At 42.0% G+C, this 26561-nt stretch overlaps 1 protein-coding gene across 2 annotated transcripts in view; it reads right to left on the bottom strand.

Annotated features, from left to right (window-relative positions):
• GPATCH2 (G-patch domain containing 2) overlaps positions 1-26561 on the bottom strand; it is a 146671-nt gene that overhangs the window by 11605 nt on the left and 108505 nt on the right. Inside the window, exon 9 of one of the 2 annotated variants that reach the window (XM_069768488.1) lies at positions 17241-17329. The exons of the other annotated variant lie outside the window; for it this stretch is intronic. Within the exon in view, the coding sequence (XP_069624589.1) occupies positions 17241-17329 (89 nt within the window). The remainder of the gene's footprint in view (positions 1-17240; positions 17330-26561) is intronic. 2 annotated transcript variants of the gene reach the window in all.

Here is a 26561-nt window from a genome sequence, read left to right as displayed (position 1 = left end):
TCTGAAAAACTCTATAAAACTCTTGCAGGGAGAATCTCTAAGGAGGTGGCCCACAATAAAAAGTTAGAGGGGTTGATAAAGACTTAGACACTGATGTCCTCTCGATAGGGTCTCCAAACATAGAAGATAGCAGACACAACTGATAAAAGGATGCCTGTCCTAGTTCCACTGGATCCAAATGGAAAAGTGCATACCACAGCAAAGTGGAGGACAGCATCCAATCCGGCTGAAGTATAAAAAATCCTTTATTGTGCCAAATGCAACGTTTCAACCATATAGGACTTTTTCAAGCATCTCGATAGGGTGTGTCTGACCTCCACCGAACAGCAGGTGCCATGGTGGCCGAAACTAGACAGAGTACATAGTTGGTACACCACTGCTAGTACATGGGGAAGCACAGATCACATTCATTTCAGCCTTGCAAATTAATATTGCCAATGCATTGGAAAATCAGACCTTTTCTTTGCAAAAATCATCTATGCTCCGGCACACTGACCCGAGGTGTGCTGGTCATGAAGAAAAAAAAAATTTAGTAATGTTAATAACCATTAATACAGGAGCAGAGCATGAGTGGATTTCACATGCCAATATGCCTTAAAAAATAACAGATGGAGCGAAGATTTCTAATCCGGGGTTTGGCACCTAAAACGAGACTCGACATGTGGGAGATTATGACAATCATTTAGGCTGCAAGAGAAAGAGAGACCGTAGGAAGAGGGCACTAATGTGACATTGGCATGGATAATTTTCTGCGTGCTGGACGAGATAAGTGGAGCTCTCTCCGATGGCCTGCAGTTCAATGTGCTGCTCGCTGCTTTGTGTATAAGGCTTCTGAGGTCAGGGGTGGATGAAGTACTTAAAGTCATGGGTGGACAATAAGAACCGCAATCAATGTCAACAGAAAACCAAAAAGTTATTTGCTAGCTCCCAATGTGCATTGGCCACCTACATTTTTACCAGCCTTGACCATAAGAATCCATCAGAAGCAAAAACATTAACCATGGGGGTCTCATACCAAAACCATGAATGGGGTCCCACTCTACCAGGTCACCAACAGCAAGTGGTATAAAAAATGAAAGGTTTTTAGATTATTGTGGTCTCCATTGTGTTACCTGTATATTATCTTCTCAGAGATCTCATCCTCTGTCTTCCAACATGAATCATTTATTGCACCATAATGAGGGACGTTGGGCTCCCCTTGGCTGATAGACCCCATTGCAGGAGGTAGACTTGCTACCCCAGTAGTTATGACCATGTCTCACATCATTTTATTGGAAAATATATTGTTTCTTATATTAAAGTTGTTTTTCACATGTGCGTTAGACACTACAAAATAGTGTCTGGCTGATCGATTTCTTTAAGCATGTCAAATCGGTTTCTTATCAGGCCATTTACACACACTAGTTTTGGTCTGATTGGACAGGAAAGAAATATAGGCTTGGGACTGGACCACAGGGGAACAGGAGAATCCTCCGGTAGGCCGCCTCTGTGAAGGAGTGCTCATGAGTCGTGATAAGTGAGTATAATCGTTGCTCGGGTTTTCCCGAGCATGCTAAATCTTAGTGCCCGGAGATTTAGTTTTCATCGTCTCAGCTACATGATTTACAGCTGCTGGACAGCCTGAATACATGTGGGAATTCCCTAACAAACAGGCACTCCTTACATGTATTCAGCCTGGCTAGCAGCCATAACTCATGCAGCTGTGGAGATGAAAACTAAATCTCTCAGCACTAACAAATACTCGGCGACCACCCAAGCGTGCTCAGGAAAACCTGAGCAACAAGTATACTTGCTCACCACTACTCATGAGAAATGCTATTACACTTGATTCACAATTTGCAGGAAAAGGTATAATTTAATCGTTCATTAAACAAGCTAGCAAAATTAGTTCTACATAGAAGTAAAAGTAAATTTGTGTACATGGGTCAGGTTATTTTTGCATGCAGCGGAACAGTGGGTCCCAAGAATCAATGTTACTGGTGGGCCTTGGCCAACCCAGTCCGACACTGCAGAAATAGGTCAGATATCTGAACCTGTATAGGCTCCCTAAAGGCTCATTTCCATGGGCTGATAATTTGCAAAACAAGTGTTCTTAGTAACTTTCGATTCCATTAATTGACCTGTGTAATTTTTTGCTCATTGGCTGATCAGCTCACTCATGTGGGTCAATGAATCATTGCTGCCATTTATTGGAACGGAAGGACGTGCTGCCAAAGATATGCATGCTGATGATGATCATCATGCTCATATTAATGATCGTTCCGTTCCTGGATCGCTCCGTTCCTGAAAAGTTTGTATCGGCTCCCAAAAAAAGGGACATAAACAAGCACCGATTGCCTTGTGTCTAGCCGATTAGTACTCACTTATAGAAAGAAAACGGAGCATCTACATGTACTTCAATATACAACTGGAATATACATCACTCTACGTAAAGATATGATGCCCTTCCTTGAATCAAGAAAAAAAAAGAACCCGGCACTCTTTAAAGTTGCAAGAAATTTTAGTTTTAATGAGAGTCGCAAACTAAAAACGAAAATAGTGACGTTTCGGTCAACAAGACCTTCTTCAGGCGGATTGCAATCAGAACACTGTATGGTGTGTTGCAGGGATCAAATAGGGCTGCTACCTCCAATAGGTAGTACTAGATAGACCGCCTTCTTCTCGAAAAAAGCTAATGATCATCACTTTAATCAGTAATACAGATAAGAGAGGAGAAGAGTGGGGAACTCTCCAGCACTATCCCAGTCACCATTTACGAGTAAGTGGACTGATCGCACCACCTATTGCAATACCCTCATTGCGATCACCTCCGGGAGTTGTGCTTTCATTGAAAACCATACCTAAAAAGAGCAGATGCATTCTACTAAAGGAAAGCGGCAATGTGTCAATGGGGAATCCGTTATCCTAATTATCTCCTTCCTCCATAATCCGACCGAATCCAATGTGTTAACGGCTCAACTACTCATGATGCAATTCCCACTTGACTCCAAACCGGACAACGAGAGTCTCATCGCTTCCACGGGAGATGGCGCTGTTCTGGTGAAGATGGGTGGGAGATACTTCCAACTTTATAGAAAAAAAATCAATCCAATACATTCTAGATATATTGAGAGGCCGCAACTGTACGAGACATATGAAAAGCCACGTAGTTTGCTCGCTTCCAGCGTTGCGAGGAGCTCGGAGGATGGTGATTTGTTTGTGTAATTGGCTCAAGAGATGAAAATCTTGTATCAGTCTCTCTTAGCCGCTAATCTATCCAGCTGACTGCGAGCCTAATTGGCAGCTTGTTTAGTAATTTGGCTCCTAAAGTGCCTCTATTGATGTTGGATAAACAGCCAATAGAAGGGGAGATATTACACGCTGGTTTGCTTTTACACATGCAACTCAAGCCGATGTTTGTTTTACAGTCTCCACATGGATATAGTGTACAGTAAATACGGGAACCCCTATAATTATAGGATCCTACTAAACTTGAGGGACTAAACCTTGATAAAATGCATCATATAGATGAACTGCCATTAATTTGGGTCATCGCTTCGACATCTTAAAGTTCTGGAAGTAACACCGATAAATCGGTTGGGGCCAACAAGACTGTTCAACCGTCAGCTCTGACCACAAGTTCACACTTTGTTCGGTTTCTCACCCTTGACACCAAAAGATAGCAATAGATTTCTACATGCCTGATTCTCACCCCCACCTCCCTCGACATCTGAAGTTAAGAGTTGGCACACTTGATGAGATTGGTGGGTAAGTGTGCAGCAACAAGAAAGAAAAATTGTGGAATTATGGAAATCACAGGATCAATAGACATGTTGGTGTTATACATATGGTAGTCAGACCCCTCTAATCTTTATTCTAGTCGTACTAACAGCTCAGTGTTACAATGATTTGGTGGGGGAACCCATGGTACAACCATTTCTCCAACGTGTCTCAGGATCAGTTTTTCAACATGACAAAGTCAGGCCGCTTGTTGCTCGTACTAATGTGAGCCGGACTGTTCAGACACCCGCCGATTGGAAGCTATATAGATGAAATGCAGAGCTTAGGCTAAGCTCACATTTGCGTTCGGGAGCTTTGCTGCATACGTCCTCCGTTAAGTCCCGCCTACTTCCGCATGTGTCCTGCGTACCTATCTTTAACATTGGGTACGCAGGAAAAAGCGGATGCATGCGGATGTGTTGTTTTGACGCGCACAGGAATGTGGGCGCATCAATATCTGTCTGAGATAATGCAGCATTGAGCAGGGGGTTGGACACGATGACCATGGAGTTCCCTTCCAACTCTAACGTTCTAGGATTCTATGTCAGATACAAATGGCTTGGGTCTTTTCTAGACCAGTATTGTGAAATGCTCACTAGTTATAACATGCAGCCATGCATACTAAGATAGTGTCCAACTAGTGAAAAATAATGGAATGAACGTCCAATAAGTGGATACGTTTATGGCCAACCATAAGGTCTTCGGTGAGACATGCTATATGTCCATCTGTAACCATAACCGGCATACGAGGACTTTAAGATGGAATTTTCTGGGCAACGTCTATGGGTTTCAATTGTTCTACAGAGCAACGTGGCACATTTTTTGTGGAAATCCATGTTACTAATGATATCTTGTTCCACTGATAACCAGTTACATTATTGTTTTCATCTTCCAATAAAAACAAGTAACCTCACATCTGAACCTCAAGTTCTGCAAAGCAACACAGCTAAGATTTTCTACCGCAAGGTGTGTAGACGCCTCGAAGCTAGGGTGTGTGAAGTAAAGTTACCGCCATGTGTTAAACGCAACATAGCCCACTTTAGAATAAACGCATTATTCTCTGGTCCTCTCTTGGTGCCCGAAGGGTAAAGGGAATGGTTAAATCCAGTCATATTCAATCCTCCCCTCCCCACTTATCTGCTTTTCACCCTTATAGTCCTCGACTGCGCCAGTGATGTAACAGGACCGGTAGGGAATGTGACTTTGACTCAAGGCTGAAACTATAAATTTAGAAATCAATAAGCGGCTCTATCAATATTCATTTTACTTTTTCAATACAAAACACAGAGGTGAAAGAGCAGTAAATAAGCGCGAGAGCTGAAATAAATTGGGTGTTCTTGTCACAATTAATAAATGTTTATCCAATAACAGAGCGACTCCTCCGTCCTAACACCAACACCGTGAGCGCAGCTCTGCTCTGTATTTGGGTTTGTAAATATTTATTTAAAAAAAAACAGAACGCCAGCGACCGATGTTGGGTTTGGGCCCGTTCGCGCAGAGCGTCCTGTAGAAGATCAGGAATTATACAATGCGTTCTTCTACTGTTAACCCCACCGCAACCAGTCTGAATGTAAGGGGCTGTCAAAACGCTAAATACATTTTTATACGGTTTTTAAAAGTTAATCAAAATAGTATAACATAATAAATGTAGTAAATACTCATCCTACCGACCCCTGTACCATCAGTTTTAATGCGTCCCTGGTACTGCTGAGCGAGTATGCTCATAACTCGAGATTTCCAAGCATGCTCGGATGATCTCCGAATATCTTGGCAAGATCGGAGATTTAGTTTCCGTCTCCGCAGCTGCATGACTTGCGCTGCTAGACATCCTGAATACATGTGAGGATTCCCTAACAAACAGGCAATCCCCACATGTATTCAGGCTGTCATGCAGCTGCAGTGACACAAACTAATTCTCCGAGCTTGCCAAGATACTCGGAGATCACCCGAGCATGCTCGGAAATCTTGAGTAACGAGCATACTCGCTCATCACTAGTCCCTAGTCCACCAATCATCTTCCAGATCATGAACTGCTACAGTCAACGAGATGATCACCGCCGCAGGCAGTGATTGACTGAAGTGGTCATCTTTCCCACTGATCTCTATACTGCCTGGTTTTTAGGACGGACATGCGACTGCTGGAGAAAATTACTGGCTGCAGTGGTTAAATGTTTCTCCAAACAAAACCAGAAGATTACTGATAGAATGGGATGAGTAAGGTGAGAAAAGTATCTCATAATATTACACCTTTTTTTATAGTTATTATTTTACGTGACTATGCCTTCAAATAAAATTTCTAAAAAGACACAAATCTAATAAAAGTATGAGCAGCTTAGCTCTTTAAATTTTTAATTTATATATATATATATATATATATATATATATATATATATATATATATATATATATATATATATATATATATATATATATATATATATAACTTGAAACGTTTTTAATTTTTCCATCACCTTGAGACCTTTTTTTTTGAAGGTGTATGTGGAGGAAAAAAAAAAAAAAAGAATCTGCCATTGCTGAGTTGTGTACTTATGGCATTCAATAAGAGCCATAAATGACATAAACCATATTCCGCTGGTCGTTGCGTTTACATCTGTATCAAATACATACAGTGGTTTTTTTTCTATGTTTTTTATACTTTTGACCAGTGAAAACACATTAAAGGCGTTCACCTCTAATGGACAACCCATTCTTAATAGCACCGCTCTAAACTGAATGGGGAAGGCTGCAGCCGTTCAGAGGCTGCTGACTGTCTGCAGCGGTCAGATGATAGGATTGATTTTTCTTGACATAAGCATACCGTTTTTACTGCAAAGTGGAGCTATTAAGAAGGCGTCAGGCAGAAGTGGACAAAACCTTTATAAGCAGAAACAAACTATTACCTCTTTGTAGGTGAAGGCTTTTTTTGTGTGACCGTCTGGTTTTCAATGTCTCAATTTCGAGGTCCATTTTTAAAAACATTCTTTTTTTCATTTTGGGTAGGCTGTTCTGTTTTATGCGTTTTTTTTTCTTTTCATTTTAATGACCAATAACGTATAATTTTTTAGAATGTGGTGATAATAATTTTATACAGTTTATTTTTTGGTCTGTGTTTTCTCATTTTTTACTATAAAATTTTTCTTTTTTTTTTTTTTTCACTTGATTTCTTTTTAAGACCTTAAAACATGATGGTATGGCAGACGTGGGAATCTTCGTTAGTCCCCCTGCTGCCACAGGAATTCTTATGCACCCTGCGATCAAAATGCAAGGGCGTCAATGGACTGCCAGAGGGAGAACACTCCCTCTGTCAATGTAACTATTGATCTCCATTGACCGTGGCATCTAACCAGTTAAGCAGCCAAGATCCCTCCTGCTCTACAGTGGTACCAGTCCACCCTCAAGGGAGCAAGCCAGGAGGTGAGGGCCCCTTATTGTCACATCCATGGGCTCCTCGGTGTAAACCTCTGCGAGCTGCAGATAACTTACTAATTGGTAAATGAAGCATTTGACGCGGACTTACACTTCATTTTCATCTTGACGGGCATCAAAGGCTCTTGCAATCCGGAAAAACTGTACGACATGGCGCACAGCGGTGCAGAAATCTTCGGTTACGCGGAGTCTTAAAGAGTCAATCTAGTAAGTGTTGCAGAGAACCTCTTAACTCTTCGGAGAATACCCTGATTAACTTATGCACAATGTCTCGCAAACATTAGCTGATTGCTTTTCCTTGCTCTTAATAGACCGGTTTTATAGCTTTGCTCTGAGTGCAGAGATGAAGCGGCTCGGGCAGGGCGTCCTATGGAGCCGCGTGAAGGTTTTATGGGATAGGCAGGCTCCGAGTGACAACCCCTTCTCTGGGACGGGGTTTTGTTTTGTTTTTTTTTCACACTGATCAAATTAAAATGTACCTGTAGCCTTGACTACGCGGAGCGGTCATTTATCAGTTCACTTGGCGTGTACATTACCGAGAAGCGTGAAAGCGTTCTTAACCCAAAGACGTTTCCCTCAGTGGTCAATTTAATAGGAAGAAGAGCCCGGCCTACGTCGTGGCCTAATGGATCTTAACAAGCTGTCCGGACAAGGAAATACATTAATAAAAATGTAACTATTTATTTTTCATTAAACATTCCCCCCCCCCCCCCCCCCCCAAAGTAAAAAAAATTCCAAAAAGACTGTTGCGGCTCTGCTCCGTTCCGAATTGGGAGGTGAGGACGGCTGGTGACGTTACGTACATCTGAGCGATCGGCAGGGATTGTGTGCAGCGGTCCTGCCCATCACTCGTGACCCAGCAGGTAACAGGAGACGTGGTGTCATTGTTCTCCTTTCCCGCTCAGAAGTGAGCGCTCCGGAACATCCATTCTATGGGGTAGATGATAATTCTTAGATGCCCGGCTATCTTTACATCTTTTGGGCCATAGATGAAAGAAGGATCAGTGGGGCTCATTGGCGACCATCTGCTCCATTCTGGGAGAAACCGAGGCGCAAGTCCCTGATTCTGGCGATCGGTGCCAATCCAAGACCACCCTGCTGCTCCTTACAATGTTTTATTTTTAGGCCCATAGATTGGAGCGGCGAGGCTCATCTACAGCCACTTGCTCCATTACGCTTAGGGCACCCATACACAATAGACCAACGTAAACCAAATCTACTCTTATCTGTGCACTCAGCGGAAGTCTAGTATGTAAGGAGGCCTCCTGACACTTCTATGACAAATGCCGAGGAAGATAAGGATCCAGCATGTCGGATTTCAGACTTTGGATCCTTTTGTTTTTGGCTACATGAGCTGATGCCAGAGGAGTTTGGCAGTGTTTCTCTCGGCAGATATGTAGCTACTGGGTAAATGACCGATATTTACTGTGTAAGGGACCCCTAACTCCTGCCGTGGCCTTGCAGCCAATGAAAAACAGGGACAACCACCCTAATAAATCGATTGTAAGTGGGCCAAGCAACCTAACTCAACATCTATTCACTGGGCAGGTGATAATTACGGCAATAAAAACCGGAATACTCATTAATATGTCCAAAATGTTAAATTCCTTGCTGCTCTTAAGAGACTTCCACTTTTGACACAATGTAGAGACACAGACACTGATTCCATCGATGTATCACTTTATGGGCTGATGAGGCCATTTTGAAAAAAAAAACAAAAATCACCATTTCATCGGCAAGAGATTATCTCTAAAGGACTAGTAAACTTGAGTAGGTAGTCCTCCATATTCATGAGCTTGGTATAACCCTGCCCCGACCAATGACTGGCAGCTTTCTGCCTATGCACAGTGTACACAGAAAACAGTCAGTGTACACTGACATGTGGAGATTGCATAACAAACAGGCAATCCCCACAAGTGTTATGTCTATCTAACAGCTGCAAATCATGCAGCCGCAGGGACTCGAACATAATATAAGAGTACACCCAGATGCTCGGATAACACCCGAGCGTGCTCTGATAGGACGTTATCCGAGCATGTTCGGTCATCAATGCCGGTGATGTTCTGCTTTTAAAAGGGACCAGTGATGATCTATGCTTCATCTCTTTTGGAGTAGGCTACAAACGAAGCCAAGTTATCACAATGGAGAAATTAGCATGAAAAATCTGGCAAAAACTCTCTGCTGGTGGTAGATGGTGCAAAAGATATACGGTGTTACGTAGTGAATTATAGGCCACTCTATAAAACCGACAAAAGTGTTTAAAAGTGCAGGTAATGCAGAAAAGAATGGGTTAAATCTGCGCAGCCGTGTGGAAAGTCCAGCGGTGATGGTGAAAAGCGTGTAATGCCTCATCTGCCCTGCGGGGGCACTGCAGGGAAATGAAACACTTGCTGCTGGTTTCCCCAAGCTGTGGAAGAGGAGAACTTCTTTACCCATAGCTCAGGCGGCACCACTGGCACTGTCAAGTGCAGGTGCAGGTCAGAAAAAACGCCTATATCATCTAATTATCTCAATTTCTGGGCTCAAAGTAATCAGCGACTTTCATAGGGATGTATTAAAGGGGAGTAAATGAAATCAGAAGCAAAAAAAAAAAAAAAGACATCTTGTTTGTAAGAAAAATCCAACTTATTTCTATGAAATATCCACAACATTTACATTATTCATTCATAAAATGAACAATTCTGATGACAAAACCCCAGAAAGTCCAAAGCTTCAAAAGTGAGAACCTTAGATCTTCTGATGCATGATTTGTATCCATGGTTACGACCACTAGCAACTAGCTAACTGTCACTATCAGTGGTCGTAACCATGGATACCTACAGTCCTGCAATGCCTGCACATGAGGAAAGAGACATAGCTAATCAGAAGAACTATACAACATTTCTAATTGGAGGGATTTGCTAATATTATTATTATTACACCTGCTACATATTGGGATAGAGATCTTAGAGATGGGAATACACCTTTATTGATCTTCACATTATGGACGTCACGCTTTGTGCCACTATTACTGATGGTTTGGCGGTATTACGGAAAGTTGAAGCCTGATATTGGGTACCGCGGGTGTGACCTTGCACAACATCCTCACAACTTCAGGGGACGATATTACTTCATACGAACAACTCAAAACTGCACTGTAAACAAAACATGTAAAGGACGAGGGAGCGAGTGATTTACCGGGAGGCCGGCGCCCCGCGCTCAGGAAAGACCTTACACCTCTATTACAGCCGGTGACAGGCGGAATTTAACGTCTAGGTAAGGAGTGCATTAAATCCGCCTCGTGCGCTGGGACGGCGGCACCTTAAGACGTGCTATTTGGGAGTAGATGAAGTGTTTTACCCGTCCAGAGGCTCCAGGACGCCGTCCTACGCACCTCGTCATTATCGTCTATGGAAGCAGATGTCACCGCATCCTAATCACTATCATTTCTACTCTACTCAATCCCAAAAATGAGATTTATGGCAGAAAAACACAAATGGCATCAGCGTCTATGAAATGCAGCTAATAACATTTTATAAATGTACATAACCCTCCCCCAAGTACAACCCCAGCCAGACAACACTGCGCAACACAACTCGAGTATGCACATGGCTCATCATGGAGGCATTCTAGTGATGAGCGAGGGTACTCGGGTGAGCTCCGAGGATTTATGACTGCGCGGAGATTTGGTTTTCATCATGGCAACTGAATGATTTACAGCTACTGGCCAGCCTGAGTACATGTGGGGGTTGCCTGGTTGCTATGGAATCCTCACATATAATCAAGCTGGCTAGTAGCTGTAAATCAATCAGCTGCCCCGATGAAAACAATCTCCGAGCAGTCATAAATACTTGGAGGTCACCCGAGCAACGAGTATACTCGCTCATCACTAATTCTAACCCTTCCTAAGGTTACTCAACTCAGTCTGATCCCAAGTTACATCCTGTATTAAACTCCAGAGCCGCACTCACTATTCTGCTGGTGCAGTCACTGTGTACATAAATTACTGATCCTGAGTTACATCCTGTATTATACCCCAGAGCTGCACTCACTATTCTGCTGGTGCAGTCACTGTATACATACATTACATTACTGATCCTGAGTTACATCCTGTATTATTCTCCAGAGCTGCACTCACTATTCTGCTGGTGTAGTCACTGTGTACATACATTACTGATCCTTAGTTACATCCTGTATTATACCCCAGAGCTGCACTCACTGTTCTGCTGGTGCAGTCACTGTGTACATACATTACATTACTGATCCTGAGTTACATCCTGTATTATACACCAGAGCTGCACTCCCTATTCTGCTGGTGCAGTCACTGTATACATACATTACTGATCCTGAGTTACATCCTGTATTATACCCCAGAGCTGCCCTCACTATTCTGCTGGTGCAGTCACTGTGTACATACATTACATTACTGATCCTGAGTTACATCCTGTATTATTCTCCAGAGCTGCACTCACTATTCTGCTGGTGCAGTCACTGTGTACATACATTACTGATCCTTAGTTACATCCTGTATTATACCCCAGAGCTGCACTCACTGTTCTGCTGGTGCAGTCACTGTGTACATACATTACTGATCCTGAGTTACATCCTGTATTATACCCCAGAGCTGCACTCACTATTCTGCTGGTGCAGTCACTGTGTACATACATTACATTACTGATCCTGAGTTATATCCTGTATTATACCCCAGAGCTGCACTCACTATTCTGCTGGTGCAGTCACTGTGTACACACATTACATTACTGATCCTGAGTTATATCCTGTATTATACCCCAGAGCTGCACTCACTATTCTGCTGGTGCAGTCACTGTGTACATACATTACTGATCCTGAGTTATATCCTGTATTATACCCCAGAGCTGCACTCACTATTCTGCTGGTGCAGTCACTGAGTACATACATTACATTACTGATCCAGAGTTACATCCTGTATTATACCCCAGAGCTGCACTCACTATTCTGCTGGTGCAGTCACTGTGTACACACATTACATTACTGATCCTGAGTTATATCCTGTATTATACCCCAGAGCTGCACTCACTATTCTGCTGGTGCAGTCACTGAGTACATACATTACTGATCCTGAGTTACATCCTGTAAAATACCGCAGAGCTGCGCTCACTATTCCGCTGGTGCAGTCACTGTGTACATACATTACATTACTGATCCTGAGTTACATCCTGTATTATACCCCAGAGCTGCACTCACTATTCTGCTGGTGCAGTCACTGTGTACACACATTACATTACTGATCCTGAGTTATATCCTGTATTATACCCCAGAGCTGCCCTCACTATTCTGCTGGTGCAGTCACTGTGTACATACATTACATTACTGATCCTGAGTTACATCCTGTATTATTCTCCAGAGCTGCACTCACTATTCTGCTGGTGCAGTCACTGTGTACATACATTACTGATCCTTAGTTACATCCTGTATTATACCCCAGAGCTGCACTCACTGTTCTGCTGGTGCAGTCACTGTGTACATACATGACTGATCCTGAGTTACATCCTGTATTATACTCCAGAGCTGCACTCACTATTCTGCTGGTGCAGTCACTGTGTAAATACATTACATTACTGATCCTGAGTTACATCCTGTATTATACTCCAGAGCTGCACTCACTATTCTGCTGGTGCAGTCACTGTGTACATACATTACTGATCCTGAGTTACAACCTGTATTATACTCCAGAGCTGCACTCACTATTCTGCTGGTGCAGTCACTGTGTACATACATTACATTACTGATCCTGAGTTATATCCTGTATTATACCCCAGAGCTGCACTCACTATTCTGCTGGTGCAGTCACTGTGTACACACATTACATTACTGATCCTGAGTTATATCCTGTATTATACCCCAGAGCTGCACTCACTATTCTGCTGGTGCAGTCACTGAGTACATACATTACATTACTGATCCAGAGTTACATCCTGTATTATACCCCAGAGCTGCACTCACTATTCTGCTGGTGCAGTCACTGTGTACACACATTACATTACTGATCCTTAGTTACATCCTGTATTATACCCCAGAGCTGCACTCACTATTCTGCTGGTGCAGTCACTGTGTACACACATTACATTACTGATCCTGAGTTATATCCTGTATTATACCCCAGAGCTGCACTCACTATTCTGCTGGTGCAGTCACTGAGTACATACATTACATTACTGATCCAGAGTTACATCCTGTATTATACCCCAGAGCTGCACTCACTATTCTGCTGGTGCAGTCACTGTGTACATACATTACATTACTGATCCTGAGTTACATCCTGTATTATACTCCAGAGCTGCACTCACTATTCTGCTGGTGCAGTCACTGTGTACATATATTACATTACTGATCCTGAGTTACATCCTGTATTATACCCCAGAGCTGCACTCACTATTCTGCTGGTGCAGTCACTGTGTACATACATTACATTACTGATCCTGAGTTACATCATTTATTATACCCCAGAGCTGCACTCACTATTCTGCTGGTGCAGTCACTGTGTGCATACATTACATTACTGATCCTGAGTTACATCCTGTATTATTCTCCAGAGCTGCACTCACTATTCTGCTGGTGCAGTCACTGTGTGCATACATTACATTACTGATCCTGAGTTACATCCTGTATTATTCTCCAGAGCTGCACTCACTATTCTGCTGGTGCAGTCACTATGTACATACATTACATTACTGATCCTGAGTTACATCCTGTATTATTCTCCAGAGCTGCACTCGCTATTCTGCTGGTGCAGTCACTGAGTACATACATTACATTACTGATCCAGAGTTACATCCTGTATTATACCCCAGAGCTGCACTCACTATTCTGCTGGTGCAGTCACTGTGTACACACATTACATTACTGATCCTTAGTTACATCCTGTATTATACCCCAGAGCTGCACTCACTATTCTGCTGGTGCAGTCACTGTGTACATACATTACATTACTGATCCTGAGTTACATCATTTATTATACCCCAGAGCTGCACTCACTATTCTGCTGGTGCAGTCACTGTGTACATACATTACATTACTGATCCTGAGTCACATCCTGTATTATTCTCCAGAGCTGCACTCACTATTCTGCTGGTGCAGTCACTGTGTACATACATTACATTACTGATCCTGAGTGACATCCTGTATTATACCCCAGAGCTGCACTCACTATTCTGCTGGTGCAGTCACTGAGTACATACATTACATTACTGATCCTGAGTTATATCCTGTATTATACTCCAGAGCTGCACTCACTATTCTGCTGGTGCAGTCACTGTGTACATACATTACATGCTGCTGGAGCGGTTTCTGTAGTGGAGACACCCGCTTTATCGGACATCTTCCCTCCTGTGTTATATAGTAGCAGGATCATCACTGTTTACAGATCTGTCAGATAGAAGAGATCAGCCCCGATCACCTGATTTCTACGTGATCTTGTCTGCGGCACGGAGGGCGAGGGGCAGAGGTTTGGGGGTAATCAGTAATGAGCAGACACTGCAGCTGTAACGTTTCTGCCATTAATGTTTTTTCGGTCTGGTTTTTGATCCCATTTAGTGGTGCACCACTTAGAGGGTCTCGGGCCGATCCCGTAGGGGGAGGCTTTCATTATCCTCTCCTGTGTCCTGGTTTGGAAACACATTAATAAAAGAGAAGATGACGGAGTGAAGGCTGTGTAATGGGTAGATAGGGCGAAGAAGAAATGACAGTCATGTAGCCCAGCCGAGGAGTAGAAGCAATGCCCTCATAGACAGGGGTCCTGAGCTGAAGACCCCCTCTGTGATGACCCTCTGCCCTAAAATAGGACAGAAACAGAGGGGTTGCAGGCATGAGACCACCTCTTTAAAGTCAATGTCCACAATATTATCAAGGAGGGATGGTAAATTTTAATCAAACATTTCCAGGAGGAACAACAGAGGAAGGGATTAATGCCGCGTCCAGGCAACATTCCGCAGAGTGTGTTCTGCTCGGATCTCCCTGCTGGATCTCTGGGCTCAGTCCTCGGCCCCTGACCGGTCACATTACCTTGGCTAGAGATGAATTATCAGACTTTCTGGATTATAAAATGTCAGATTACTAGAATGTCTCTTCATACACATCACACGTGGGAGGAGCAGTAAAGCGTTCAAGTCTTTATGTTATAAGCATTAGTTACATTCTTTTTTCTTTATTTTTGCAAATCTATATAAAATAAAAAAAATCTTGCAATTTTCACACCGGCCACTAAGCCTAATATCAGACTCCTATATCCTGCTGGGTTCATGGACATTGGGCAGCAACAGACTGACCCTGCTTGTCGGCACAGAAGCATTACCTGAGCATGCTCTAGTCTGGGCAAGAATTATTGTGCGTGACGGGAGGAGGTGGTGAGTTGTGACATCACATATAGTGGATGATCGATTCTGTGACATTCCCTATTGTGAATGCTGGGTACTGTTATCTACTGTATATAGAGGTGTTATCAGTCATTGTACAGGAGGAGGAGGTGAGCTGTGACATCACCTATTGTGAATGATGGATCCTGTGTTATCTACTGTATATAGAGGTGTTATCAGTCATTGTACAGGAGGGGGAGGTGAGCTGTGACATCACTATTGTAAATGGTGGATCCTGTGTTATCTACTGTATATAGAGGTGTTATCAGTCATTGTACAGGAGGAGGAGGAGGTGAGCTGTGACAACACCTATTGTGAATGGTGGGTCCTGTGCTATCTACTGTATATAGAGGGGTTATCAGTCATTGTACAGGAGGAGGAGGAGGTGAGCTGTGACATCACCTATTGTTAATGGTGGGTCCTGTGTTATCTACTGTATATAGAGGTGTTATCAGTCATTGTACAGGAGGGGGAGGTGAGCTGTGACATCACCTATTGTGAATGGTGGATCCTGTGTTATCTACTGTATATAGAGGTGTTATCAGTCATTGTACAGGAGGGGGAGGTGAGCTGTGACATCACCTATTGTGAATGGTGGATCATGTGTTATCTACTATATATAGAGGTGTTATCAGTCATTGTACAGGAGGGGGAGGTGAGCTGTGACATCACTATTGTAAATGGTGGATCCTGTGTTATCTACTGTATATAGAGGTGTTATCAGTCATTGTACAGGAGGAGGAGGAGGTGAGCTGTGACAACACCTATTGTGAATGGTGGGTCCTGTGCTATCTACTGTATATAGAGGGGTTATCAGTCATTGTACAGGAGGAGGAGGTGCGCTGTGACATCACCTATTGTGAATGGTGGTTCCTGTGTAATCTACTGTATATAGAGGTGTTATCAGTCATTGTACAGGAGGAGGAGGTGAGCTGTGACATCACCTATTGTGAATGGTGGATCCTGTGTCATCTATTGTATATTGAGGAGTTATCAATCATTGTACAGAAGGAGGTGAGCTGTGACATCACCTATTGTGAGTGGTGGATCCTGTTATCTACTGTATATAGAGGTGTTATCAGTCATTGTACAGGAGGAGGAGGTGAGCTGTGACATCACCTATTGTGAATGGTGGATCCAGATTATCTACTATATGCAGAGGTGTTATCAGTCATTGTACAGGAGGAGGAGGAGGTGAGCTGTGACATCCCCTATTGTGAATGGTGGTTCCTGTGTTATCTACTCTATATAGAGGTGTTATCAGTCATTGTACAAGAGGAGGAGGTGAGCTGTGACATCACCTATTGTGAATGGTGGATCCAGATTATCTACTATATATAGAGGTGTTATCAGTCATTGTACAGGAGGAGGAGGTGAGCTGTGACATCACCTATTGTGAATGGTGGATCCAGATTATCTACTATATATAGAGGTGTTATCAGTCATTGTACAGGAGGAGGAGGTGAGCTGTGACATCACCTATTGTGAATGGTGGATCCAGATTATCTACTATATATAGAGGTGCTAGTAGTCATTGTAATTACATTTAAATTGACAATGAAGCTGATGAAAGTTTTCCTTAAAGAACAGGAAATATAAGTCAAGTAAAAGACCTAATGACCTGTATGAAAATAGCATGTGACGCTCTACTTTAACACATCAATGACCACACCAATGCCTCACCAGACGCTGTGGGTCCCGGGAGCGGGGCGGCCTTTCTTCTCCGTTTGATGTCTCCCATAAACAAGGATCCTAAATGGACACTCGTTTGTCTGAAAGTAATTAACAAACAAAACTGTTAACAAAGAGTGAAAAAAAAAACCGCCAACCAGATATATGTCCTATATAATCCGGGCTTAAATCAGGAGCTTCTCGGCGAAGATGGGCCGCGTAATGCCGCCACCAATCTTGTTTATATCGAAACATAATTATGTTTGTTGACAAGTGCTCAGCGTATAAACCCACCGCCATAAATTCTGATGGGAATGAATAATATAAAAGGAATGCTTTTTAATTTTAAGATCTGGCAATCTTCCTACCTCCATGAGAAAAAAAAAAAAAAAATAATAAAAAAAAAAAATAAAATAAAATAAAAAATCAAAGCTTGAGGCTCGTGACAGGTAAATAGCCCAGATTAATTGTAGGCAGGGATCACAATACTGTTTCTGGGTTATCAATTGGTTACTAATGCCTTCCTGTCAGCGCCACGTTTATTACAGGAAATGCTCGTAGCCATTTATTTTAAAAGGTAATATGCAAAAAGAAAATCATTTTCTATGGTAAGCAATATAAAACACAATCATGGCTAATTGCTATAAGCACCGCACTCCATCACCTAGATTTTTTTTTTTTAGAGGTGCATGGGCCTCTGAAATCCAGAGATTCTCAATGTATATAGATACAAGAAAGCACCGATTCTAGAGCCAGTATGTGCGTGTACTGCGGTCGTAAGTTATGGGAATAAGGGGTTATCTCGCCAATGCTATGTGTAACTTATCTACAGGATGAGTGATAAATGTATGATTGGTGGAGGTCTGCTAGTTTTGTATTTTGTAAAAAAAAAAAAAAAAAATTGCACTTTATTTTTTTAGTAGCCTTTGGAGACCTGGACCTGCGGCCATCCGATCGCAAATGCTATACACTGCAATACTATGGTATAGCAGTACATCGGTGTCCAAGATTGCATCGATGGGGGCCTACAGAAGGACCCTGGCTGCTATTGTAACCCATCGGTACCCACAATTGTGTTGTGACCTGCAACAATTACATGAGAAGTTGAAAGCAGCAAGTAAATGGTTGACAGCAGCATGCAAATGGTTGACAGCAGCATGTAAATGGTTGAAAGCAGCAATCAGAGATCAGCTCTGGCCGCTGCAGTTAGACGCAGATGCTGGCTGTGTAACTCAGCTGGCATATCCCCTTTGTGGAGGGAGTTCAGCTCTGCAGCACTGATGTACCTGTGTGTCATTGTAATCTAAGGGGTTAATGATCCAGAATTTTCTAAATGTTGCAAAATTTTGGCCAAATGTACTCCAGTACCCTGCTAGAATTAAACACATGTATATATGTTTTTTGCACAGTTGAAGACGAATGGGTTACAACTTAAAGATTATTGAAAAGGTTGTGCAATATTCGACACAAAACACCCCAAAAAAAGGTGCAAATACGTCAAAAGAGCCAGAAAAAGCAGCAAATTCTAACATCCTGCGCAGTAAAATAGTTTTACCAAAATACACCTAGATTCCAGATAGCTTTAGTAATAAGTTTTAGCAATGTCTTTTTAAAAGGATAAACCTCGCTATTGGAGGACTCTATCTAAGCCCGATCTAACCCCCTCCACAAAATTGATGGGACTGGGGGTTTCCCTGCCAAAGATAGGTAATCACAAGGGGTTTCAGCAGGAGGAGCCCTCAAGATCAACTTATGATTGGGGGGATATTAAAAAGTCCACTATAGGGAGTTTTGAAAAGAAAACAAAAAAATAAAAATAAAACAGTGACCTTTCCAATTGAAAACATTTGAGTTTTCTCTTAAAATATCCATTTTTCCCCAGATACTCATTGACGATATTATACATTCTGAGAGCTCGGTGTCTGATCTCTTTTTTTTTTTTAATGATGTTCTGTTAGTCTGGAAAAAGCTGGCACACGGGAGCTTCATGTTACTTACCCTTCACCCAGGGGCGCATGCTGAAATGTTAATTATTTTAAGGACACCACATTATTTTATAGCCATTTTTTCAACCCAATTTCTGATTTAATTGTCTTAAATAGAACAATACATCCCGTTAAGAAAGCTCAAGGCAATGTCGGCTGATCCGAGGCCAGAGCAATGCATCCGGCCTGCTCAATAGCGATCACACGACAAGTGGAAAAGTCCAAAAGTTCTTAATTTTTTTCATGCTCTGGCCTCAGACAGTCTAAAAAAAAAATACATACGCTCACAACATGGAAATGGACTGAAAAGATAGGCATCAATTTTGTCATTTTTTTTTAAATCTGATCTGTTAATCAATAATTTCCAAGTTTATGGCCTTCTCCTTTTTTTGCCAAAATCCCTTTTTTTAATTAAAAAAAAAAATGTCCCCAAAACAGATAAGACTACAAGATGTCCCACCGCTGGCGCATCTTAAGATCAGCTGTGATCTGTTCTGGGAATCTGTCAGCAAGTGATCTGTTTCCCCACAGTGCCCCCGCAGGAGAATGTTTGTATTACACAGTTATCATTGCATTTAATGGCCTGTCCGGCTAATGTGTTGGTGGGTCATCCAAAGAGACACACACTTTCAGCTCTTCACTCTAGGAAACATATCGACCCCCTCTATTAACTGGATTTCCTAATAGGGAGTGTGAAAATGGATTCTTTATACCAGAAACTTTATTGCATGGGTTGTTGTATGGCTAATTTCCCTTTTCTACAAAAATGTTGTTGCCAAGATATCATGAATGTCTGATACATGCAATTAACCACTTCGGGGTGGCAATAATAAGGGTAGCCCACCTAATGAGGCAACCAGGGGCAAAATTAATGTCTAGATGAGCGTACATGTGTACGGATCTTTCTGTCTCATTTATTTCTATGGGGGGTTACGGAAACAAACAAGCGTGATCGGAGCGAGGCGTGCAAATATACGGTCACCTCTCGATTCTATCTCCTTGCCTGGAAGTGGCGGCTTCTTCACCGATTCAGGAGGAGGACACTCGTCCCAGATATCAGACATGTCGAAAATGGGAATACCCTATAATTTTTTATTTGTTTTACCGCTAGGACATGTATATGGACTCCGTTGATTCAAGGAAGGAGTTTAAATAAGCTGTGGTTGTTCGACGGAGTAATCCCAATTAACCAGACTGTCAAAACAGAATTTATCTGTTCAGATTGGGACTATGCTGACAGGTAGAGGATAACCCAATTTGCCAACAGACAAGTCAAACCGATCCCCTCCTTGTTGCCTTATTAGATTTTTCCAAAACATACCACGGTGGAGAGGCTGGTTACGTTTCTTTAATATCTGTGTGAGTCGCTGCATGTATCTTTTGCTATTTTTCCCCTATATGTCAGAGCAGCATGAAACATTAAAATTATATATATATATATATATATATATATATATATATATATATATATATATATATTACATACATATATAAATAGACATATATATATATATATATATATATATATATATGTCTATTTATATATGTATGTAATATATATATATATATATATATATATATATAAAAATAATATATTAATTATAAAATAATATAAAATAAATATATTAAATAATATATATATATATATATATATATATTACATACATATATAAATAGACATATATATATATATATATATATATATATATATATATAAAAATAATATATATTAATTATAAAATAATATAAAATAAATATAATATATTAAATAATATATATATATATATATATATATATATATATATATATATATATATATATATATATATATATATATATATATATATCTGGGCCAATTGAACTCCAGGACCTGCCTCACAAGAGTAAGCGCTCTCCTCGGCTGAGTAATTCTAGCAGGAATTGATTATCTGCTAGGTTGCATTGAGATATCTAGATTATTGATCAGTCAGATTAGAGCACTCAGACCCTCGTGAAACGGGAGATTCCTGGAGGCTCGGCGCTGGAGTTGTTTGTAAAAACATTAAGTGAGGACCACTTTGTTACTCTTGTCACCCCTCATGTAGAACATCGCAGTTACTTTTTAATTTAAAATCAATGTACTGTATGTCTGAGGCGCGGCCCCGGGCCCCTCGTCACAAATTGGCCATTTGTCTTTGCATACCGGGACACTTTGATCGGGAGCCAAAAGTGAGCGCAGGCGCTTGTCGCTTCCGAATACGGGTCTGTAGAAATGGTGGAAATATGAGAGGTTATTTATTTGCATTCTGCGGGGATGAAGATGCGCTTCGTTTTTTGGCTGCTCGTTTTGAAATTCCCTATTGATTGGTAGGGTCCCTTGGCAATAAGATGATCCCAAAGTGTCCTCTTAACAGGACCTTCAGTGATTAGTGGGGAAATTCAAGGCTTTCATTTCCCTGCAGCACTCCCAGAGGTGAAATTAAGTACTACACCGTGCTAACAAATCTAATGTCCTGAGGAAAGAAGGTTCAATCATAATCACAGATGGGGATTCTTTACTGTAAGAGCAATGAAACAAGGTTTTTGTTTTTACTGAAAAAGCAGGAAGATTGGATTCTTTACTGAATAATATTAATTATTTAGTGAAACAGCAGAGAGAATATGGATTCTTTACTGTAAAAGCAGTGAGACTGGCATACTGTATGAATATGGATTCTTTACTGTAAGTTCTGTTAGATGATGGATTCTTTACTAGAAGAGCAGTGAGACAATGGATTCGTTACTGTAAAAGCAGTGAGACTGGCTTCATACTGTAAGAATATAGATTATTAACTGTAAAAGTAGTGAGACTGGCTTCATACTGTAAGAATATAGATTCTTTACTGTAAGGGCAGTTAGACGATTGATTCTTTAGTACAAGAGCAGTGATATTATGGATTCTTTACTAGAAGAGCAGTGAGACTATGGATTCTTTACTGTAAGCAGTGAGACTATGGATTCTTTACTGTAAGAGCAGTGAGACTATGGATTCTTTACTGTAAGAGCAGTGCAACTATGGATTCTTTACTATACAAGCAGTGAGACTATGGATTCTTTACTGTAAGAACAGTGAGACTATGGATTCTTTACTGTAAGAGCAGTGAGACTATGGATTCTTTACTGTAAGAGCAGTGAGACTATGGATTTGTTACTGTAAGCAGTGAGACTATGGATTCGTTAATGTAAAAACAGTGAGACTGGCTTCATACTGTAAGAATATAGATTCTTTACTGTAAGGGCAGATAGATGATGATACTAAAAAAAGTATGACAAGGGCCTGGTTGCCTATGTGATGGGGCGTTGATCCATGGAGCTACTCTGACTGCCACATGTGGAGTCTGGAAGAACTTTTCCTGTAATATGGGGCAATTAGCTTGTGTCCCGTGGGGTTTTGGATCAAAATGCTAGGCTAAAGTTTGAACTTGATGGACTTATTTGTACCTTCAACCTAAAAAAAAACCTTTGAAAATATGATTCATTATTTGCAATTTATTTAAGGCTACTTTCACACTAGCGTCGGTACCGGGCCGCCGCCATGCGTCGGCCCGACGTACGTTGTGAAAGAAATGAACAACGGGGGCAGCGGATGCAGTTTTTCAACGCATCCGCTGCCCCATTGTAATGTCCGGGGAGGAGGGTCTGCCAAAACAAGACGCATCCGTCGCACGACGGATGCGACGTGTGGCCATACGTTGCAATGCGTCGCTAATGCGAGTCTATGGAGAAAATACGCATCCTGCGGGCACATTTGCAGGATGCGTTTTTCCTCCAAAACGACGCATTGTGTGAAAGTAGCCTAAGTCACTTCATTTCTGTGCTTTTTTTGTCTTGTGGTATTCGCTGACATTTCTTGTACGAAATTCTTCAAAATAGTGCACGCAGTTCAGGAACTTAAGAGGAAAATAAAAATAAAATTTACCAGTTTTTGAAGCATTTTAATAGCAAAGGTCACATAGCCTTTTTCAAAAGTCTAAAAAATTCACCAAATTGAAAACTCCAGAAACATTACTCCAGGCAAGGAACTGGAGTGAGAGACGCCCAAATAAATGCAACGTTTGGTGAAAGTCGCATTTCATGAATCCGTCTAAAGCATCCTGATGAGCAAAACTGCCGAGACAACAACAACAACAAAAAAAAAAGCGTAGGACAAAGTATAGAGAACAAGGTGAAAATACTAAAGTAAAAAAGGAAGAAATTACTCCAGAAAAGTGATGGAGTATTTAACATTATAGTTGATAAACGCATGCAATCAATGTGATTTGTAGGATGGGAGGCTGAGAGCACTGTGACCACCCCATACAGTCCCCGAGTCGTGCATCGCCCCCGGACACTGGGCAGAACACAGGCAGCCACCGGCACGGACGCATTGTTTCCGGGCCTCAATACCGGCTAGTTTCGCTCCATAGACGATGATTATAGGTGATCTGAGGTCACATCCGTTCTTTGCTCCGGTGTCAAGATCACACATCCAGCAGGAAAGCTGACTGTAGCCATGCGTCACCCTTCTGTACTCAATGGAAGCTGAAGGTGAGCTCGGGAGCCTGATCCGATGGATGTTGGGTTCAGCTGGTGACACTAGTGATCCGCACTCAGCTGGCGCTGGATGGGTAGTGGTGTGCTCAGATAATAAGCTATTGCATAGACAGGACAGCGATGGCGAACCTTTTAGAGACCGAGTGCCCAAACTGCAACCCAAAACCCACTGATTTATGGCAAAGAGCCAACAAGGCAACTTGTACAGTGAGCAGGCGGGGACAACAGAGAGCAGGCGGGGACAACAGAGAGCAGGCGGGGACAACAGAGAGCAGGCGGGGACAACAGAGAGCAGGCGGGGACAACAGAGAGCAGGCGGGGACAACAGAGAGCAGGCGGGGACAACAGAGAGCAGGCGGGGACAACAGAGAGCAGGCGGGGACAACAGAGAGCAGGCGGGGACAACAGAGAGCAGGCAGGGGCAGGAGAAAGCAAGATCTCTTGTATCTAATGGAGCTGATAAAGGTTAATGAAATTCACAATAAGGTTGTAGTATCAGGCATTGCACCATGTGCCTACAGATACACATGTATAGAGTATTCCAGGAGGTGAGCTGTGACATCTATTGTGAATGGCGGACCCTGCATTATCTGCTTTATAAAGAGGTGTTATCAGCGGATGTACAGGAAGGGGGAGGAGGTGAGCTGCGATATCACCTATTGTGTATGGTGGATCTTGTGTTATCTACTGTATATAGAGGTGACATCAGTCATTGTACAGGAGGAGGAGGTGAGCTGTGACATCACCTATAGTGAATGGTGGATCCTGTGTTATCTACTGTATATAGAGGTGTTATCAGTCATTATACAGGAGGAGGAGGTGAGCTGTGATATCACCTATTGTGAATGGTGGATCCTGTGTTATCTACTGTATATAGAGGTGTTATCAGTCATTGTACAGGAGGAGGAGGTGAGCTGTGACATCACCTACTGTGAATGGTGGATCCTGTGTTATCTACTGTATATAGAGGTGTTATCAGTCATTGTACAGGAGGAGGTGAGTTGTGACATCACCTACTGTGAATGGTGGATCCTGTGTTATCTACTGTATATAGAGGTTATCAGTCATTGTACAGGAGGAGGAGGTGAGCTGTGATATCACCCATTGTGAATGGTGGATCCTATGTTACCTACTGTATATAGCGGTGATATCAGTCACTATACAGGAGGAGGAGGTGGTGAGCTGGGATATCATTTATTGTGATTTGTGTATTATCTACATATAGATGATCCGTGTCATTGTAATCCTGCCTGTGATGATTGCAGAGAAGTGACCTCTATATAACACAAGTAGTTTTCTACTTTTGGAAAACCCCCGTCCCCCAGCTGCAGTTGCTCACCGTCTCCAGAGCGGATTCTTCACTGCTACTCCCGATGTCCGTTATTGTCTGCAGCGCTGTCTTCACATCAGCGCTGCAGCCAATTAATGATCTGAAACTGGAGAATCCCTTGGATTATACAGATAATTTTCTAATGATTTTCTTGATGCTCTTAGTAACAATTCTCAGAGGAAGCAGTGTCTATATGCGCTGTGGGGAAATATAAAGCATTTTCGTCTATTAACCCTTAGTTCCCGAGGCACAAGAGTCTCTTTCTACAAATGCTACAGTACCGCATTCGGTTTCTGGACGGCCACCTTGCCTGGAAACTTGGCTTAAGACGACGTGGTGACGGGGATGTGAGTAAACAGTGTCAACTGGAATAATTTTTTTTCAGAGGGAGACAACAGGAATCTGTCGCCCCGCTTTATTCGTTTGGATGGAGAGAATTTTCAGAGGATTAAGCCTAGTTAAAGCTGCCCTCTGGACAAGACGTGTTTCCTCGCAGAGCCGGACAGGCTCAGGAAACAAACAGATGTGACTATGGTCCCTGGCGTTTGGCAAGAACGCTCACTGTCAGGAAGAAAAATATAAGCCCGGACAGGGGGATCAGCTGCGCCGCGGTGGAGCAGCCCTGCAAGTGTCAAAATAGCAGCCGCGGACTGGCAGCGGGAGGTAGAAGGGTTACTGGAGCCAGCGCCATGCCATGTCCCACCAAAGAGCCAAGAATCTGCCCAATAATTACTGAATCCAGCCCAGCGGAGCCGCAGAGCATCAAGCTCCGAGAAGATCCAGAATTAGCCGCAGAACGCGAGAAAAACTATTCTGGCTCTTCTATATATATAAAAAATAAATTTAGGAGAAATTAAGAATCTCAGGGAGAAAGTAGTAAAAGTAACAAGGCACAAAGAAATGAGAGATGCAAATCCCCTGCTAAATTAAATAAAAAAAGAACACTAAAAAAAACAAGAAAGGCAATAACGAAAAACCTAAACGTAACAATTTTACTCTAGAAATACGCTGTCAAGCTATTTTTTTTTCTTTAATAGCAATTTTGTCCCAAAGAAAGAAAAAAAAAAATATATAAAAACGTCAGATTTCTTTCCCACAAGGATTTTTCAGTACAAGATATTGTTATGTTAGTGAGAGTTTTATCATTTGATTTCTGCATTCGTCTCAGAATCATATGATTTATGGCGTCAAAAGTACAACGAAAAATACACAGAACTATGAAAGAAAAATGCAAAAAAAAAAAAAAAGCAAACATAGCACATAACGCAATTTTGAAAAGAAAAAGGACACAAGTAAAACCGCCACAAAAAACCCAGCTGTATGTATTTTGTTTAATCATTTCCCGCTATCTTCCAAGCATCATCTGATAGGATAGCAGTGAAAAAAAACACAAAACATCCCACTAAAAATGCTGTGCTTTAATTGTGGTGTTTGTGTTGGCACCAAATTCCTTGGGACACTTTTGGT

This window comes from Ranitomeya imitator, chromosome 5, assembly GCF_032444005.1.
Source record: "Ranitomeya imitator isolate aRanImi1 chromosome 5, aRanImi1.pri, whole genome shotgun sequence".
NCBI classification, from domain to species: Eukaryota; Metazoa; Chordata; class Amphibia; order Anura; family Dendrobatidae; genus Ranitomeya; species Ranitomeya imitator.
This window is presented reverse-complemented; position numbering and strand designations above follow the sequence as displayed.